General features: G+C 38.1%; 1 protein-coding gene across 15 annotated transcripts in view; it reads left to right on the forward strand.

Moving 5' to 3' along the window:
* The window catches only part of NEK1 (NIMA related kinase 1), a 295,240-nt gene that overhangs the window by 242,978 nt on the left and 35,586 nt on the right, over nt 1–16,676 (forward strand). For 8 of the 15 annotated variants that reach the window (XM_077144462.1, XM_077144465.1, XM_077144466.1 and 5 more), the window contains 3 exons: nt 2,366–2,488; nt 3,849–4,025; nt 6,274–6,397. In XM_077144462.1, the coding sequence (XP_077000577.1) occupies nt 2,366–2,488; nt 3,849–4,025; nt 6,274–6,397 (424 nt within the window). The remainder of the gene's footprint in view (nt 1–2,365; nt 2,489–3,848; nt 4,026–6,273; nt 6,398–16,676) is intronic. The other 7 variants (XM_077144468.1, XM_077144469.1, XM_077144471.1 and 4 more) reach the window with 1 other exon arrangement.

The following is a 16,676-nucleotide window of genomic DNA, read 5'->3' on the forward strand; positions in this document are numbered from 1 at the left end:
ATCGAAAACCCGGAAAAATCCACAAGAAAACTACTAGAGCTAATAAATGAGCACAGCAAAGTAGCAGGTTACAAGATCAACATTCAAAAATCTGTAGCATTTCTATATACTAGTAATGAACAAGCTGAGGGGGAAATCAAGAAACGAATCCCATTTACAATTGCAACTAAAAGAATAAAATACCTAGGAATAAATTTAACTAAAGAGACAAAAAACCTATATAAAGAAAACTACAAAAACTGTTAAAAGAAATCACAGAAGACCTAAATAGATGGAAGGGTATACCGTGCTCATGGATTGGAAGACTAAATATAGTTAAGATGTCAATCCTACCTAAATTGATTTACAGATTCAATGCAATACCAATCAAAATCCCAACAACTTATTTTTCAGAAATAGAAAAACCAATAAGCAAATTTATCTGGAAGGGCAGGGTGCCCCGAATTGCTAAAAACATCTTGAGGAAAAAAAACGAAGCTGGAGGTCTCGCGCTGCCTAACTTTAAGGCATATTATGAAGCCACAGTGGTCAAAACAGCATGGTATTGGCATAAAGATAGATATATCGACCAGTGGAATCGAATAGAGTGCTCAGATACAGACCCTCTCATCTATGGACATTTGATCTTTGATAAGGCAGTCAAGCCAACTCACCTGGGACAGAACAGTCTCTTCAATAAATGGTGCCTAGAGAACTGGATATCCATATGCAAAAGAATGAAAGAAGACCCATATCTCACACCCTATACAAAAGTTAACTCAAAATGGATCAAAGATCTAAACATTAGGTCTAAGACCATAAAACAGTTAGAGGAAAATGTAGGGAGATATCTTATGAAACTTACAATTGGAGGTGGTTTTATGGACCTTAAACCTAAAGCAAGAGCACTGAAGAAGGAAATAAATAAATGGGAGCTCCTCAAAATTAAACACTTTTGTGTATCAAAGAACTTCATCAAGAAAGTAGAGAGACAGCCTACACAATGGGAGACAATATTTGGAAATGACATATCAGATAAACGTCTAGTATCCAGAATTTATAAAGAGATTGTTCAACTCAACAACAAAAAGACAGCCAACCCAATTACAAAATGGGAAAAAGACTTGAACAGACACCTCTCAGAAGAGGAAATACAAATGGCCAAAAGGCACATGAAGAGATGCTCAATGTCCCTGGCCATTAGAGAAATGCAAATCAAAACCACAATGACATATCATCTCACACCCACCAGAATGGCCATTATCAACAAAACAGAAAATGACAAGTGCTGGAGAGGATGCGGAGAAAGAGGCACACTTATCCACTGTTGGTGGGAATGTCAAATGGTGCAACCACTGTGGAAGGCAGTTTGGCGGTTCCTCAAAAAGCTGAATATAGAATTGCCATACGACCCAGCAATACCATTGCTAGGTATCTACTCAAAGGACTTAAGGGCAAAGACACAAACAGACATTTGCACACCAATGTTTATAGCAGCGTTATTTACAGTTGCAAAGAGATGGAAACAGCCAAAATGTCCATCAACAGAAGAATGGCTAAACAAACTGTGGTATATACATACGATGGAATATTATGCAGCTTTAAGACAGGATAAACTTATGAAGCATGTAATAACATGGATGGACCTAGAGAACATTATGCTGAGTGAGTCTAGCCAAAAACTAAAGGACAAATACTGTATGGTCCCACTGATGTGAACGGACATTCGAGAATAAACTTGGAATATGTCATTGGTAACAGAGTCCAGCAGGAGATAGAAACAGGGTAAGATAATGGGTAATTGGAGCTGAAGGGATACAGACTGTGCAACAGGGCTAGATACAAAAACTCAAAAATGGACAGCACAATAATACCTAATTGTAAAGTAGTCATGTTAAAACACTGAATGAAGCTGCATCTGAGGTATAGGTTTTTTTTTGTTACTATTATTATTACTTTTATTTCTTTTCTCTATATTAACACTCTATATCTTTTTCTGTTGTGTTGCTAGTTCTTCTAAACCGATGCAAATGTACTAAGAAACGATGATCATGCATCTATGTGATGATGTTAAGAATTACTGATTGCATATGTAGAATGGTATGATTTCTAAATGTTGGGTTAATTTCTTTTTTTCCGTTAATTAATAAAAAACAACAACAACAACAAAAAAACTTCATGTGGGATTCAACGATGCTCCCATTCTATTATTTGTTTCTATTCAAAGGTAGATTTGCTAAACTTTTAGGAGGGAATGAGAGGTCAGAGTAAGTTTTCTAATTTCACAGCTTAGAGCTCCCTCTTGTGCTGTTTCATGAAGTGTTAAAAAATATTTCTGGACTGAAATCTAATGATTTTACTAAATCTATTAAAATTTGTTGGGCAGGCCACGGTGGCTCAGCAGGCAGAGTTCTCACCTGCCATGCCGGAGACCCAGGTTCGGTTCCTCGTGCCTGCCCATGCAAAAAAAAAAGAAAAAAATTGTTACTTCCATCTTCCATATATGCAGGTATATATCATCCGTAATGATAAATCAGTTTTTGTCTACTATTTATTCTGATTATTTTATTTTCTTCTAATTGCATCTTTTAGAGTCTCAAAAGCAGTCTTTAGTAACAGTCCTGCTATTTAGGATGTTTGTTCCTGATTTTATAGCAGGAATGGCAGGATTGAATGAGCAAAAACACCGATATGATCTCTTTCAGCAGTCAGTTTGTTGGAGATGCTTGGCAAACAGAAGAGAGTAGCACTGTAGCTTATTTTCTGTTGACTTGGAAGAAGTAAAGGGCTCAACAACTTACAGATACCTGCACACCACTTTTTTTCGTAAGGGATTTAACTGAACAAGGACAGTTTTTTCTACCGCAGTAGTACAGTAGATATGATCAGGATTTACTGTTTTTCTCCAAACATTCCAGCCTTGGGTGAAACATAATAGGGAGAGAAACATAATAGGGAGAGAACTGAATTTATACAGGGCTGGGGTTTTGCCACGTGAGTACAATGACTTACAAGTAAAGGAGTTGAGAATGTATGCAAGAGAATGATTATAATCATTTTAGATGAACTATTCTAAGGATGAGGGAGAGAGAAAATGTGATAGGATCAGTGCATTGAATGTACTAGTGGGATAAAAGTGTTTTAGAATTGGGGTACTAGAGGAAATTAAGAGGAAAAATAGGATGTTAGGGATTAGAGGTTGGGATGCTTACCATTGAAAATTTTGAGGCTCCAGTTATTAGAAATGACAAGCTTGGTCCCAAAAGTCTGACCACTGGAGTGGCTGAGATAGGGTGAAGACAGATTCATTGGGATGAAATTCAAGGAAATAATAGACCTAAATTGGAGACAGTTTATTAATACTGATATAGTAAGGAGTTATGACAGTTGGTATTGGAGAGATCTGAGAGCGAGCTAGAAAGTAAAATTTTTAAGTAATGAATGAGAGTCACCTGGAACTCTAGATAGATAACTGCAGTAAGTTCTAGGATAAATCCATTATTGCCTGGCTTGCCTTGATTAAAAGGATAGAGAATTTCAGAGCAATTAGAAATAACTAGGAATTACTAGAAACAAAGAAACAAAAGTTAATAATTAAAAAGTTATATTCTTGTGGATATATATTAATTTCACCTAAAAGAAAAGAAAGTGAGCACTATATTATCTCTCCTAAAAACTATTATGTACAGTTGAAATAAAATTCAACTATGGTATATCTCAACCATTTATTAATTTTTAGTATGTAATAGAGCTTAAACAGTAATTACCTTGTAATAATGCAATTTTTGAAGTTTGTTCTAAATGCCATTACAGGTAAAATTCAGTTGTTTTGAGATCCTATCATAATTTTTCATTTTTTGTTTTTACAGGGTTATTGTTTGAAGGGGAAGTGTATGAACCTTTAATCACTAGAGAAGCACAAAGTATTTCACTTGAAATAAACCCCTCAGCCACTGCTACTGTTGATTCTCCTGTTGGAACAAAAAGTCTGAAGTTTAGGGAGGCATCTCCACAGATGTCATTGAAACCAGAAGAAAATTTGGATGGTATGTTTTAATGGGTCAAATAAGCTGTATTTGGGGCGGGCCATGGTGGCTCAGCAGAGTTCTCACCTGCCATGCCAGAGACCCGGGTTCGATTCCCAGTGCCTGCCCATGCAAAAAAATAAAATAAAATAAAATGAGCAGTATTTAATTTAATAATGCTTACATTTCTTCTTCAAAACAGGACTCTAAAAAAAATCATCAAAATGTATGTCGTGTATGTTTGGGTCATTCATTTCAAAGTAGGCTTTTAATTGCTCTTATTTTGTACTGCTACATATGACATCACCCCAAAGCTTACTGTTAAAACAACCACCATTTTATTGTGTCTCATGGTTTTGGGTATCAGGAAGTGAGTCAGGGCTTGGCTAATGTGGTTTTTCTAAACCACATGCCTTTGTGTGGGCTGACTTGGTGGTATTCGGGTGGCAGCCAGGTTGGTCCGTAGGGTCTAAGATGGCTTCACTGTTGTCAGGACAGCTGGAAGGCCTCTGTGGAATCGCACGGCCTTTCTTTGTCCTCACTCCAGCAGGACAGTCTGACTCCTTGACCATTTTCTATCATTCAGGTGAATTTTCTGGTACTGCATAACACATTGCTCTCAAAACTTAGTGGCTTAAAATAGCCGTTTTATTCTCTCACATTTTATCGTGTGTCAGAATTGGGCAGGCTTTTCTGCTCCATGCAGCATCAACCATTATTACTCAGTGGTATTCAGGTGGCATCTGGACTGATTTGTAGGGTGCAGACGTCACTTTATACTCATTCCTGGCATCTTATCAAAGTTCAGCTGGCCCACTTGTCCTTCTCTGTCTTCATTTTAGGTGTAGGGCCTTGCTACATGGTCCTTCCAAGATCGTTAAACTTCTTTCATGATGCCTCAGGCCCTAAGCTACCAAGGCTTAACTGCCAGTTCTCTAAGGCTGTGCCTGAAGTTGACATAAGCACCACGTCCATGTATTGTAATGGTTAAAGCTATCACAGTGCCACGCTGAATTGGAAGGGAAATCAGAGCCCACCTCTAGATGAGAGGAATATCATAGACTGTGTGACACATGTGACCCTCTTAATTCACCACAGTAACTTAGATAGTCTTATTCATTAGAATCAAAGTTGCTATGTATCCTAAAAGTAGATATCTTAAAAAGCAGGTATCTTGAAAGCCTAATAGTTATTGGATACTTTATAGCTTTTCTTAAAAACAACCACAAAACCTGCTAGGCGTATAATAGAGATGGTTTAGTCTAATGTAGGGATCTGCAAATTTTTTCTGTAAAGAGTCAGATAGTAAATATTTTAGGCTTTGTGAGCCATACAGTCAAAGATCTAGTTTGTAGCATTAGAATAAGTCATAATGATATGGCTTTAAGTGTTGGAGAACAGAATTTTAAAAAAAGTAAAAAGGATTTTCCCCAAAGTGTTTGCTGTGTATGAATGACAAAAACAAAAATCATTTGCATATAAGATAATAACACTAAAGATTGGAACAATATCAATTACATTTCTATTTTAACACACTGTGGGGTTGAGGGGATGGTGAGAAGGGCAGAGTATCTGGATCCAAGAAAAAAGGAGGTGGTGGTAACTTGAACAAAAGATTGTATTGATCATCTTATATGGAAAGGAAAAAGAGAAGTTAACAAATTGAAGGAAGAAAAAACTTCTAATCATGGTTGTCTCTACTTTTTGAAAATATTAACCAGGTAAAAATGAAGTTCTGTAAGAAAAAAAGAGTGGCACCCTGATTAGTAATTATTTGAGGACTTAGGTAAATAGATATAGTACTCTTCAGTTATGTTCTCAGCATCACTTTAGAAGTTCAAATAATCTTTTTATTTTTTTTTCTTGTTTGGTTGTTGAAAGATTGAAATTTTTTTGTTACTATTTATTCTCCTTCCATATTTTTCTACACGTATGTATTTACCCTTTGAACTAATTCTTATACCTTCTTTAAACCAACTTACATTTAACTGAAGTTTTAATGAAGTGAAAAATACACAAAGCATGTGATATTTCTTTTGTATTTTGTATTGCAGTTGAAATGCAAAGGGAAAATTTTGTCAGTTCAGAAAACTACTGAATTAGGGAGTTGACACATTAACAAGATTAGATAGGATGTTCATTTTTTTGTCTTTTACTTAATATATTAGCCTAGTAAACTAGGGAGTCGTTATTTATAGAAAGTTTATTCAATTTTCCATAAACTAATTTTGATTATAGACATATTTCTTGTCTTATTTTTGCTTCTCAGAGTCTGATGATTTGGAAACAGAAGTTTTACAAGAGCCAAGTGGAATGAACAAAGATGGTACCTTGCCATACACTATTATTACCGATGTGTGGATTAGCAAGGAAAAAGAAACAGAGAAAACCGAGTATGTTACCTGCTTTTCATTTACATTTTAAAACCCGGGCCCCTTTTTGGTAATATCTTTTTTTTTTTTTAATTAATGAATTTAAAATTTTTTTAAAAAATATAACAACAAACAAATGCAAACATTATTAACGTGATCATTCCATTCTGCATATGTAATCAGTAATTCACAGTATCATCACATAGTTGTATGTTCATCATCATGATCATGTCTTAGAATATTTGTATCAATTCAGAAAAAGAAATAAGAAAACAGAAAGAACTCATACTTACCATACCCCTTACCCATCCCTTTTCATTAATCACTAGCATTTCAATCTACTAAATTTATTTTAATATTTGTTCCCCCTATTATTTATTTTTTTCTTTTTGTTAATAAAACCAATCAACATACAATATGAACATTCTTCTTTTTCATCACATAGTTGTGTATTCATTGTCATGATGATTTCTTAGATATTTACATAGATTCAGAAAAAGAAATAAAAACAGAACAGAAAAAAAATTCATACATACCATACCCCTTACCCCTCCCTTTCATTGATCACTAGCATTTCAATCTACTCAATTTATTTTAACATTTGTTCCCCCTATTATTTATTTATTTTTAATCCATATATTTTGCTCATCTGTCCATAAGGTAGATAAAAGAAGCATCAGACACAAGCTTTTCACAATCACACAGTCACATTGCAAAAGCTATATCATTATATAGTCATCTTTAAGAAACATGGCTACTGGCATACAGCTCTACATTTTCAGGCAGTTCCCTCTGACCTTTCCATTACACCTTAACTAAAAAGGTGATATCTATTTAATGCATAAGAATAACCTCCAAGATAACCTCTCGACTCTGTTTGAAATCTCTTATCAGCCATTGACACTTTATTTTGTCTCCTTTCTCTCTTCCCCCTTTCAATCAAGAAGGCTTTCTCAATCCCTTGATGCTGAGTACCAGCTCATTCTAAGATTTCTGTCCCACATTGCCAGGAAGGTCCACACCCCTGGGAGTCATGTCCCATGTAGAGAGGGGGAGGGTGGTGAGTTTGCTCGTCATGTTGACTGAGAGAGAGAGAGGCCACATCTGAGCAACAAAAGAGATTCTCTTGTGGGTTACTCTTAGGCCTAATTTTAAGTAGGCTTAGCCTATCCTTTGCGGGGTTAAGTTTTGTATGAACAAACCCCAAGATTGGGGACTCAGCCTGTTGCTTTGTTTGTTCCCACTGCTTGTAAGAATATCAAGAATTCTCTACTTGGGGAAGTTGAATGTTCCCCCTTTCTTACCATTCCCCCAAGGAGACTTTGCAAATACTTTTTTATTCACTGTTCAAATCACTCTCGGATTTATTGGGGCATCACTCTGGACAAACCTACAAATCTCATGCCCTACCCACGGTTCCATGTACTTATGGTGTTCAGTTAAGCTGTCCACGTAAGTTATATTAGGAACTGCACTAGTCAAAATATAAATTTTCTACCAAATAAACAGTTTTTGCTTTAGTCTCACACTAAATTTTTAAATATTAATTAGCATCAGTTTTCAACACTCCTTTGTTCTGCCTCATGCAAAAACATTTTTAAATTTGTACATTTCATCACTATCACTCTAGGCATTCCTAGATTATACCATCTCAGTCTTTACCGTACGTATTTCCTTCTGATTTCGTTATGCCCCCAGGCCTCCTCCCTCTGTCATTCTCACATTAAGCTTCATTCAGTATTCTAACATTATTGTATTACAGTTAGGTAGTATTGTGCTATCCATTTATGAATTTTTACATTCAGTCCTGTTATACAATCTATATCCCTTCAGCTCCAGTTACCCAATATCTACCCTATATCTATCTCCTGATGGTCTCTGTTCTTAACTGAAATTCTCCAAGTTCATTCATTAATGTTAGTTCATATCAGTGAGACCATACAGTATTTGTCATTTTGTTTATGGCTAATCTCACTCAGCATAATGTCCTTAAGGTCCATCCATGTTGTTACATACTTAATAACTTTACTCTGTCTTACAGCTGCCTAATATTCCATCATATGTAAATATCACAGCTTGTTTAGCAACTCGTCTGTTCATGGACATTTTGGCTGTTTCCATCTCTTGACAACTGTAAATAATGCTGCTATAAACATTGGTGTGCAAATGTCCATTTGTGTCCTTGCCCTCTTGTCCTCTGAGTAGATACCTAGCAATGGTATTGCCAGGTCATATGGCAATTCTATGCTTAGCTTCCTGAGGACCCACCAAACTGCCTTCCACAGAGGTTGTGCCATTTGACATTCCCACCAACAGTGGATAAGTGTGCCTCTTTCTCCACATCCTGTCCAGCACTTGTTGTTTTCTGTTTTATCAATAATGGCCATTATGATGGGTGTGAGATGGTATCTCATTGTGTTTTTTATTTGCATTTCCCTAATAGCCAGGGAAGTTGAGCATCTTTTCATGTGCCCTTGGCCATTTGTATTTCCTCTTCTGAGAAATCTTTTCAAGTCTTTTGCCCGTTTTGTAATTGGGTTGTCTGTCTTTTTGTTGTTGAGTTGAACAATCTCTTTATATATTCTGAATACTAGACCTTTATCTGATATATCATTTCCAAATATTGTCTCCCATTGTGTAGACTGTCTTTTTACTTTCTTGATGAAGTTCTTTGATGCACGTAAGTATTTAATTTTGAGGAGTTCCCATTTATTCTTTCCTTTTTCAGCACTCATGTTTTGGGTGTAACGTCTAGGAAACTGCCTCCTATTATAAGATTTATAAGATATTTCCCTACATTTTCTTCTAACAGTTTTATGGTCTTAGATCTAATGTTTAGGTCTTTGATCCATTTTGAGTTAATTTTTGTATAGGATGTGAGATATGGATCCTCATTCTTTCTTTTGCATGTGGATATCCAATTCTCTAGGCACCATTTATTGAAGAGACTGTTCTGTCCCAGGTGAATTGGCTTAACTGCCTTATCAAAGATCAATTGTCTATAGACGAGAGGGTCTATATAGAACACTCTATTCAATTCCATTGGTCAGTATATCCGTCTTTATGCCAGTACCATGCTGTTTCGACTGCTGTAACTTCATAATATGCCTTAAAGTCAGGTAGTGTGAGACCTCCGACTTCATTTTTCTTTCTCAGGATACTTTGAGCTATTCGGGGCAACCTGCCCTTCTGCATAAATTTGGTTATTGGGTTTTCTGTTTCTGAAAAGTAAGTTTTTGGGATTTCAGTTGGTATTGCATTGAATCTGTTAATCAATTTAGGTAGAATTGGCATCTTAACTATATTTAGTCTTCCAATCCATGAACACCATATACCCTCCCATTTATTTCGGTCTTCTGTGATTTCTTTTAACAGTTTCTTATAATTTTACTTGTATAGGTCTTTTGTCTCTTTAGTTAAATTTATTCCTAAATATTTTATTCTTTGGTTGCAGTTATAAATAGAATTTTTTTCTTGATTTCCCCCTCAGATTGTTCATTACTAGTGTATGGAAACACTACAGATTTTTGAGTGGTGATCTTGTAACCTATCACTTTGCTGTACTCATTTATTAGCTCTAGTAGTATTGCTGTGGATTTTTCGGGGTTTTTGACATACAGTATCATATCATATGTAAGCAGTGAGATTGTGCCTTTCCAATTTTGATGCCTTGTATTTCCTTCTCTTGTCTAATTGCTCTGGCTAGAACTTCCAGCACAATGTTGAATAACAATGGTGATAGTGGACATCCTTGTCTTGTTCCTGATCTTAGAGGGAAAGTTTTCAGTTTTTCCCCATTGAGGATGTTGTTAACTGTGGGTTTTTTCATGTATTCCCTTTATTGTGTTGAGGAATTCCCCTCTTTTCCTATGCTTTGAAGTATTTTCAACAGGAAAGGGTGTTGAATTTTGTCAAATGCCTTTTCTGCTTCAGTTAAGATGCTCATGTCATTTTTCTACTTTGATTTATTGATATGGTGCATTACATTAATTGATTTTCTTATGTTGAACCATCCTTGAATACCTGGAATGAATCCTACTTGGTCATAGTGTATAATTCTTTTAATGTGCTGCTGGATTTGATTTGCTAGAATTTTCTTGAGGATTTTTGCATCTCTGTTCTTTAGAGAGATTGGTCTGTTGTTTTCTTTTTTAGTAATATCTTTGGCTGGCTTTGGTATGAAGGTGATGTTGGCTTCACAGAATGAGTTAGGTAGCTTTTCCTCCTCTTCAGTTTTTTTGAAGGGTTCGAGCAGGTTTGGTACTAATTCCTTCTTGCATATTTGGTAAATTCATATGTGAAGCTTCTAGCCCTGGACTTTTCTTTTTGGGGAGCTTCTTAATAATTGATTCAATTTCGTTACTTGTGATTGGTTTGTTGAGGTCGTCTATTTCTTCTCAAGTCAGTGTTGGTTGTTCATGCCTTTCTAGGAAGTTGTCCATTTCATCTACATTGTCGAGTTTATTAGCATAAAGTTGTTCATAGTATCCTGTTATTACCTCCTTTATTTCTGTGAGGTCAGTAGTTATGTCTCCTCTTCCATTTCTGATCTTATTTATTTGTGTCCTCTCTCTTCTTCTTTTTGTCAATCTTGCTAAGGGCCCATCAATCTTATTGATTTTCTCATAGAACCAACTTCTGGTCTTATTGATTTTCTCTATTGTTTTCATGTTTTCAATTTCATTTATTTGTACTGTAATCTTTGTTATTTCTTTCCTTTTGCTTGCTTTGGGGTTAGCTTGCTGTTCTTTCTCCAGTTCTTCCAAATGGATAGTTGATTCCTGAATTTTTACCTTTTCTTCTTTTCTGATATAGGCATTTAGAGCAATAAATTTCCCTCTTAGCACTGCCTTTGCTGCGTCCCATAAGTTTTGATATGTTGTGTTTTCATTTTCATTCGCCTCGAGGTATTTGCTAATTTCTCTAGCAATTTCTTCTTTGACCCACTCGTTGTTTAGGAGTGTGTTGTTGAGCCTCCACGTATTTGTGAATTTTCTGGCACTCTGCCTATTATTGATTTCCAACATCATTCCTTTATGGTCCGAGAAAGTGTTGTGTATGATTTCAGTCTTTTTAAATTTGTCAAGACTTGCTTTGTGACCCAGCATATGGTCTATCTTTGAGAATGATTCATGAGCACTTGAGAAAAAGGTGTATCCTGCTGTTGTGGGATGTAATGTCCTATAAATGTCTATTAAGTCTAGGTCATTTATAGTAATATTCAGATTCTCTATTTCTTTGTTGATCCTCTGTCTAGATGTTCTGTCCATTGATGAGAGTGGTGAGTTGAAGTCTCCAACTATTATGGTATATGAGTCTATTTCCCTTTTCAGTGTTTGCAGTGTATTCCTCACGTATTTTGGGGCATTCTGGTTCGGTGCGTAAATATTTATGATTGTTATGTCTTCTTGTTTAATTGTTCCTTTTATTAGTAGATAGTGTCCTTCTTTGTCTCTTTTAACTGTTTTACATTTGAAGTCTAATTTGTTGGATATTAGTATAGCCACTCCTGCTCTTTTCTGGTTGTTATTTGCATGAAATATCTTTTCCCAACCTTTCACTTTCAACCTATGTTTATCTTTGGGTCTAAGATGTGTTTCCTGTAGACAGCATATAGAAGGATCCTGTTTTTTAATCCATTCTGCCAGTCTATGTCTTTTGATTGGGGAATTCAGTCCGTTGACATTTAGTGTTATTACTGTTTGGATAATATTTTCCTCTAACATTTTGCCTTTTGTATTATATATATCATATCTGATTTTCCTTCTTTCTACGCTCTTTTCCATATCTCTCTCTTCTGTCTTTTTGTATCTGACTCTAGTGCTTCCTTTAGTATTTCTTGCAGAGCTGGTCTCTTGGTCACAAATTCTCTCAGTGACTTTTTGTCTGAGAATGTTTTAATTTCTCCCTCATTTTTGAAGGATAATTTTGCTGGATATAGGAGTCTTGGTTGGCAGTTTTTCTCTTTTAGTATTTTAAATATATCATCCCACTGTCTTCTAGCTTCCGTGGTTTCTACTGAGAAATCTACACATAGTCTTATTGGGTTTCCCTGGTATGTGATGGATTGTTTTTCTCTTGCTGCTTTCAAGATCCTCTCTTTCTCTTTGACCTCTGACATTCTAACTAGTAAGTGTCTTGGAGAACGCCTATTTGGGTCTAATCTCTTTGGGGTGCGCTGCACTTCTTGGATCTGTAATTTTAGGTCTTTCATAAGAGTTTGGAAATTTTCAGTGATAATTTCTTCCATTAGTTTTTCTCCTCCTTTTCCCTTCTCTTCTCCTTCTGGGACACCCACAACACGTATATTTGTGCAGTTCATATTGTCCTTGAGTTCCCTGATACCCTGTTCAAATTTTTCCATTCTTTTCCCGATAGTTTCTTTTTCTTTTTGGAATTCAAATGTTCCATCCTCCACATCACTAATTCTATCTTCTGTCTCTTTAAATCTATCATTGTAGGTATCCATTATTTTTTCTATGTTTGCTACTTTATCCTTCACTTCCATAAGTTCTGCGATTTGTTTTTTCAGTTTTTCTATTTCTTCTTTATGTTCAGCCCATGTCCTCTTCATGTCCTCCCTCAATTTATCGATTTCATTTTTGAAGAGGTTTTCCATTTCTGTTCGTATATTCAGCATTAGTTGTCTCAGCTCTTGTATCTCATTTGAGCTATTGGTTTGTTCCTTTGACTGGGCCATATTCTCAATCTTTTGAGCGTGGACAGTTATCTTCTGCTGCTGGCGTCTGGGCATTTATTCAGCTTTCTCTGGGTGTCGGACCCAGCAAGGTTGTAAGATTTTTCTGTGAAATCTCTGGGATCTGTTTTTCTTATCTTGCCCAGTAGGTGGCGCACGTGGCACACGTTTGTCTCAAGTGTTTGGAATGGGTCTCCCCCGGTCACCGATCTCCGCGGCCTGGGGATTTCGGATCCAATTCTCTCCGTTGGTTCAGGGGCCGCGCGTGGTGGGGGCGTCAGCCGCCGTGGCTTGAGGGGACCCTGTGGCTGGTCGTGGGCCGCCACCAGACCAGGAAGCCTCCCGCGTGGGGGGGGCCACCGCGGCTTGGATAGCCCTCCGATCCGAGACTCGTATCTGTGGACTCAAAGCCGAGACTCGAAGTCGCCCGCAAAAGAGGGGCGCCGGCCGTCACGGCTTGGGAAACTTGCCTCTCCGAGACTCTCAGCCGGCCCTGGAAGGAGGGAGGGAGTAGCTCGGACCGCCGCAGCTGCCGCTGCTCGGAAAATCGTGTGCCGCCGGGGGTCTTACCGCAGCCGAGTCTCGCAGTCAGACTAGCCAGCCCAGACTTTGGATAGCCCTCTGATCCGAGATTCGTAGCCGCAGACTCAAAGCCGAGACTCGATGCCGCCTGCAAAAGAGGGGTGCCGCCTGCCTCAGCCTGGGAAACTTGCTTCTCCAATACTCTCAGCCGGCCCGGAAAGGAGGGAGGGAGTAGCTCGGACCGCCGCAGCTGCCGCTGATCGGGAAATCGCGCGCCGCTCGGGGGTCTCACCGCAGCCGAGTCTCGCAGTCAGACTAGTCAGCCCAGAGTTTGGATAGCCCTCTGTTCCGAGATTCATAGCCGCGGACTCAAAGCCGAGACTCGAAGCCGCCCGCAAAAGAGGGGCACCGCCTGTGTCGGCTTGGGAAACTTGCTTCTCCGATACTCTCAGCCGGCCCGGGAAGGAGGGAGGGAGTAGCTCGGACCGCCGCAGCTGCGGCTGCTCGGGAAATCGCGCACCGCCGGGGGTCTCACTGCAGCCGAGTCTCGCAGTCAGACTAGCCAGCCCAGACTTTGGATAGCCCTCTGATCTGAGACTCGTAGCTGCGGACTCAAGGCCGAGACTCGAAGCCGCCCGCAAAAGTGTGGCGCCGGCCACCTTGACTAGGAAGCTTGCCTCTCTGAGTCTCTCAGCCAGCCCGGGAAGGAGGGAGGGATTAGCTTGGACCGCCGCAGCTGCGGCTGCTCGGGAAATCGCGCGCCGCTTGGGGATCTCACCGCAGCCGAGTTTCGCAGTCAGACTAGCCAGTCCAGATTGGGTTACGCTGTGTGTCCATTCCCTGCTGTAGCCCCGGGAGCTGTTCTGTACTGTTTCTGTTCACCTATTAGTTGATTTGGAGTCGGAGGAACTAAGACGCATGTACCTTACTAAGCCGCCATCTTGGATCCGCCTGAATTTTGGATTTTTCCTTCTTTTAGTAATCCTTTTAATATAACTTTTTGTCAATAGATGACATCCTTAGTTCTCTCTTTTGAACATAGTAAAACTAGCATATTTTGGGCCGTGCAGTAGTGGCTCAGTGACAGAATTCTCACCTGCCATGCCAGAGACCTGAGTTCGATTCCCAGAGCCTCCCCATGCCAAAAAAAACAAAACAAAACAAAACAACAGCAATAAAAAATAGCATATTTCCACTTAACCCTCTTTTTCTCTTTCGTATTTAGTTTTACTTTCATCAACTTCATCTTTTTCTTATTTCTGACAGCAACTTCATTTTTTTTAGCATTTTAAATTGTGTAATATAACATATATACAAAGAAAAGAAAGGAAAAAGCAAGAGTTTACAAAGCACTCTTAAACAAGTAGTTACAGGACAGATCCCAGACTTTGTCATGGGCTACCATACCATCATCTTAGATTTTTCCTTCTAGCTGCTCCAGAACATTGGAGGCTAGAAGGAATACATATTTTTTATCATCATAATCAATTTTTTTCCTTTTTTATTTGTGGAAAATAACGTATATACAAAAATGCAATAAATTTTAAAGTGCAGCGCAACAATTGTAGAACAGATTTCAGAGTTTGGTATTGGTTACACATACTAAAATTCTACAGTTTTAGATTTTTACTTGTAAAAACCTCAAATTTTACTTCTTTTCCCCTTTTTTGGTCAGGATGGAGTTGTTTATCCCATGGTGCCAGGGCCGGATTCATCCCTGGGAGTCATCTCTCACGCTACCAGGGAGACTGTCACCCCTGGATGTCATGTCCCACATAGGGGGGAGGGCAGTGATTTCAGTTGCGCTTAGAGAGACTTAGGCCACATCTGAGCAACAGAAGAGATCCTCCAGAAATAGCTCTTGGGCATGCCGATAGGAAGACTAAGAGTCTCTGCTACATACATAGGCTTCACAACAGCAAGCCTCAAGATCAAGGGCTCAGCCTATTAATTTGGGTGTCCCTAATGTTTGACACAGTATCTGGGGTTTCCCTGGTGGTAAAGTTTAATAGTTCCATATTTTTTCTCCCATCCATCAAGGAACTTTGTCAATACTTTTTTATTATCTGCTTAATACATTCTAGGATATATCCAGGCATTACAATAATCTATACAGGATCAAGGACCCTCCTTCCTATACTGGGCTCTCTGAGTTCCAGTTGTTTAAATGAGCTCTACAGACAGGTTGGGTTAGATTATGTGCACCAGAAAATTTAAGTTCCAGACAAAATAAGCCTTTCTGCTTTGGTCTCAAAGAATAGGTGAGGTTCTAAATATAGACAATGTCTTCCTTACCCCTATGTTCTGAATTACCTTAATCCTGACCTGATTGGCTTAAACTTCATCTTTTTTAATGTTTACCTTTGTGTGTTTAATATGCTGTTCCTGCTGTTACTTACTTTGTCAACCTCAGTTATATTCTTTGATTGACAACTTTATACAAGTAAGGAAATTAGTGAATTTACTTTGTCTACCCTACTTTTCTCCTTTCTCTCCCCTTTGTTAATTAAGTTATTGCTTCATCAGGACATAAATATTTATATTCAATTCTTTTACCCCGTACCCTACACTCAGAAACAGTATTACACACAGTCTTGTGCCTTTATAACTCTATAGCCTTGAGAAAAAAATGGAGAGAGATATGAATAAGGTATTCACAAAGAAGAAAACCCAAATGGTTACCAAGTAAAACAGTGTAATACTTTAGAGATTGGAGGTACTCAATAAAATTAGGAAAAATGAGGTAAAATCCCTAAGTGCTTTGGTAGATTGACTTTACTCAATGGAGAATTGTGGACCTACAAATGCCACTGCTAGTCAGATGCTCAGCCTCACTGGGGAGGAGTAAGTCAAAGGTAGATCAGGAGTCCAAAATGTTTTCCAAAGAAAATTTCCCCATGAGATAACATGAAGCCTGGGAAGAGAGGAAGTGATCATATCAAATGTTGGTGAGAGAATGGAAAATTAGGTATTTTGATACAGTGCAAGGATGTGTATAAATTGGTAGCACCAATTTGGAGATCCATTTGCAAGTTTGTTAAAGTTTAAAATATGTATATCCTGCCATACCTATTTTACATC

The sequence above is a fragment of the Tamandua tetradactyla genome, chromosome 26 (genome assembly GCF_023851605.1).
Source record: "Tamandua tetradactyla isolate mTamTet1 chromosome 26, mTamTet1.pri, whole genome shotgun sequence".
NCBI classification, from domain to species: domain Eukaryota; kingdom Metazoa; phylum Chordata; class Mammalia; order Pilosa; family Myrmecophagidae; genus Tamandua; species Tamandua tetradactyla.